Source organism: Euprymna scolopes, chromosome 8, assembly GCF_053919585.1.
Source record: "Euprymna scolopes isolate OS-2025 chromosome 8, ASM5391958v1, whole genome shotgun sequence".
Lineage (NCBI taxonomy): Eukaryota > Metazoa > Mollusca > Cephalopoda > Sepiida > Sepiolidae > Euprymna > Euprymna scolopes.
Genome location: NC_136489.1, coordinates 37,168,929 through 37,172,461, shown reverse-complemented (window position 1 = coordinate 37,172,461; position 3,533 = coordinate 37,168,929). Strand labels below are relative to the sequence as shown.

At 37.3% G+C, this 3,533-nt stretch overlaps 1 protein-coding gene across 1 annotated transcript; it reads right to left on the bottom strand.

The window, feature by feature from the left end:
- Window positions 1–2,548: 2,548 nt before the first annotated feature.
- Window positions 2,549–3,307, bottom strand: LOC145283859 (uncharacterized). The gene has a single exon (XM_080132968.1). It carries the CDS (start codon window positions 3,305–3,307, stop codon window positions 2,549–2,551), a length of 759 nt encoding a protein of 252 aa, XP_079989094.1.
- Between the last annotated feature and the right edge of the window lie 226 nt (window positions 3,308–3,533).

Sequence of the window (3,533 nt, the reverse complement as noted above, 5' to 3'; positions counted from 1 at the left end):
TACCAATGTTTACTCGTAAAGTTCTATAGCGACGAAGACTGTTGATTCTCCCGGTCGTTCGGCGTACAGTGGTGCCATCAGAATTCACACGTTTTATGCACAAATCTTTATCCCCACTGTCTTTATATTTTGACCATCACTTGCCGATTTTCCAGACGGCATAACTGAACCGGACACCTTGTGTATTTCTATCGCCGGTTGTGGGAGGATAGTGCATCAAAAAGATGGCAGATGTGTCTATGATTTAGCTACCGAAAACTCCCATGCATTGATGTAGAAATTGCACAGCTGAAGCATACATCAACTGTTTCCGTGCGAGTTTCTGACTAGTCTCCAAGGCATCATTTCATCGTCCCTCCGTCGCTAGTTGTTTATCGCACAAAATGCTTATAGGATTGTTGTAATGTTGGTTTTGTTAGTCAGAACACAAGCATCTCTGCGTTTGCTTTTCAAGTTAATATTGTGTAGTATAGCCTCAACATTGTTTTACTGCTTCCAGTATTTGTTGGTAATTTGTCAAATATTTAACACTAATTAACCGTTACTATATTCATCCCTCCTTCTGTAATTTTTCTAATTGGCATATATTTTTGGAATCTGCTTCGTACATTAATTTATTCCGCAAATTGTTAATGTCTTTAGGTCAGGATAGTGATTTTTCCTATGAGGAGAGTTATAACATTTTAATCAATTACGTTTTTAGGTTTTGCAGTATGTTTGAGATGATTGTTGCATTGAGGCACTAAATACTGGGCATGGCATAAAGACTCGCAGGTTTTTAAAAGTTATTCTCTAGAATATCGTTGGTTATGCTACAATTAATATTACCATGGATACCTCACATCACATGTGTTTCTGTTTTTAATACTTTATTAAATTGCTACCTACGGCGGGTGATACTTGAAATAATATATATATATATATATATATGTATATATATATATATATATATATATATATATATATATATATATATATATATATATATATATATATATATATATTGCTTTGAAAATTATGAATGGAGTCATTATTGGCGAAAAAAAAAGAGAAACGGGAAATTGTATAGAGATAAATCGACCAAAAAGAATTATAGGTAAAAAGAAAAACTAGAATAAAAAAGGGATCCATACGAAATTTCGTGTAAAAAAATTAAGGGATCTAGAGGTTAACCTTTCGACCGACCCTTTTCAATAGATCTCGTCGGTAAGTTGCATGAAATTAACGAATGAGAATGGAAAAAGGGGTGGAGATGAAGTCGAGAAAAAATATATATAATTAAGAAAATCCGTTGTCTACAAATAAGTATAGACAAAACAGAAAAACCAGCGTACATGTAGACTTTTTTTTTGTTAGAGTTCTTTGAATAACTCTAATTTATGTGAAAGTTCTTTTTGTCTACATAAAGCTGGTTTGCGCATCAGCACACTGACAGGCTCCAAGATGTTGAGGTGCTGTTTGTTCCGGGCTTTATGTAAAATGCGAAAACATTCATAAGAATATGCTTGGCCACAATTTTTATTTTCGTACAAATGAACACCAATTGACGATTCGAGAATTGGTGGTCGTCCGGATGTATTTCGTAAAGGCCTGGATGTATTTCTTAAAGGCCCGGATGATATAAAAAGTTTGCGTAAATACGCAGGAACGTGTTGTGCCAGTCTGACACCTAAACGTTGAAAAGTTCGACCCACGTAGTCAGCATCGCACCGACATCTAAGCTCGTATATTATTAAACTATTTTGTAGCGTGGGAAGTACATCTTTTTTAAACGCTGGGAAGGCAGTTTTGGTACACAACACTACTCGGGGTTGCACCGTGTAAAAACAGTGGGACACAACCGAAGTGATCTTGCTAACAAAACCTCTACTAATTGAACCTATGTAGGGGAGCTTTAAATATACCGGACATTTAGCCGGACTGAAAAGAGGCTTAGTGGTAAAACTAGCAAGTTTTTGGCGAATATTCTTAGAAATTATACCACCAGGGAAACAATTTTTAATAAGCATGTCCGTTATTTTCTTAAGTTCCTCCTCAAGTTTGCTTAGCGAGCATATCATGAGTGCACGGTTAACCAATGTCTTAATTAAACTTATTTTCCTGTTCATAGGGGTAAAGGAATCCCAACTAATATACAACCCTGTAAAGGTAGGTTTCCTGTATATAGTTGTATTAAACCGATTCCCTTTCCTTTCTACAAGGACGTCCAAAAAGGGTAAAGAGTAATTCTGCTCTTCCTCCATAGTAAACTTAAGTGCCGGGTGGAGATTGTTTAATTTCAGAAAAAAATCACTTACTTCATGGCGGCACTTGAAACTGACAAAAGTGTCATCTACATAACGCCAATAACGAACAGGTCTAGAAACCTGAGTAAACAGTAAGGATTCCTGAAAGCCTAGGAAAATAATGGCGAGGATAGGACCCAAAGGACTACCCATGGCCACACCATCTACCTGTTGATACATTACATCATTAAAGCTAAAACAGACAGACTTGGTAGCGTGTTCCATGAATTCAAGGAAAATATTCTCCGGAAATTCCGGAGGAGTTAATGTGCTACGATAGAGCGTACCGAACAAATTTGAATAGTTTCATCAAGGGGGATATTAGTGAAAAGATTGGTAACGTCGAAAGAACATAAGAAAGTAGTTTCTGAATTAAAATCAAGTTCACGCATAGTGGCAGTGAAACGAAGAGAATCCGCAATGCAGTTACCCGAGAATTCATTTAGTACAGGCTCAAGAATCTCGGACAACCATTTTGCCAGTTTATGATGGGGTGAACCGATCATGGAAAGAATGGGTCTTAAAGCGACCTCGTTCTTGTGGATCTTTGGTAGCCCGTACATTCTGGGTCGTTGTGAACCCACGGGCCGGATTCTATCATAAGTATCTTTACTAATAAATTTCCTCCTATATATTTGAATAAACCGTTTCTGGAGTTTTACTTCAGTGTTCGAAGTGCTATCAACAGATATGCCGCCAAGCCTTTTAAATTTGGATTTATCATTTAAAATATCCAACATTTTTCCGATATAATCATTCGTATTAAGGATAACGACACCCGCACCTTTATCCGGCTTAGTGATGCAAATATCCTTATTAGTTTTAAGGAGTTTGGCGGCTTGGTAGTGGATTTTAGTCCATACAAATTCACGAGCATTGATAGGGGAGTTCGTGAACTTGTGCGCCAGTTCAGCTAACCTAGCCTTCATATACAAAAAAGCATCGTTGGAACGAGGCTCATGATGTTTGAGCTGTGAGTTTAATATTTCAAATTCAGCAAAGGTACTTTCCCTACCAATCATTCGGGAGGGATGCCAACATCCAACCCTCTTGCTAATACAACTTTTTCGTTATAGGAAAGAGTGACACCTGAGAAGTTGAACACATGACGGTCTACTGTAATCCCATCACCGTGCCTGGTGCGAATAAGTGCGGACAAACATCTCTGGTTGTTCGAACGAGCTTTGTTGCTGCGAAAATTATCAGTAGTTGATAAAAATTTCGAAAACCGTAGTCTATCAAAAAAGG

Bases quoted from the DNA above. Each gene is read 5' to 3' on its own strand.
- LOC145283859 (XM_080132968.1), bottom strand. From the start codon at position 3,307: ATGATTGGTAGGGAAAGTACCTTTGCTGAATTTGAAATATTAAACTCA.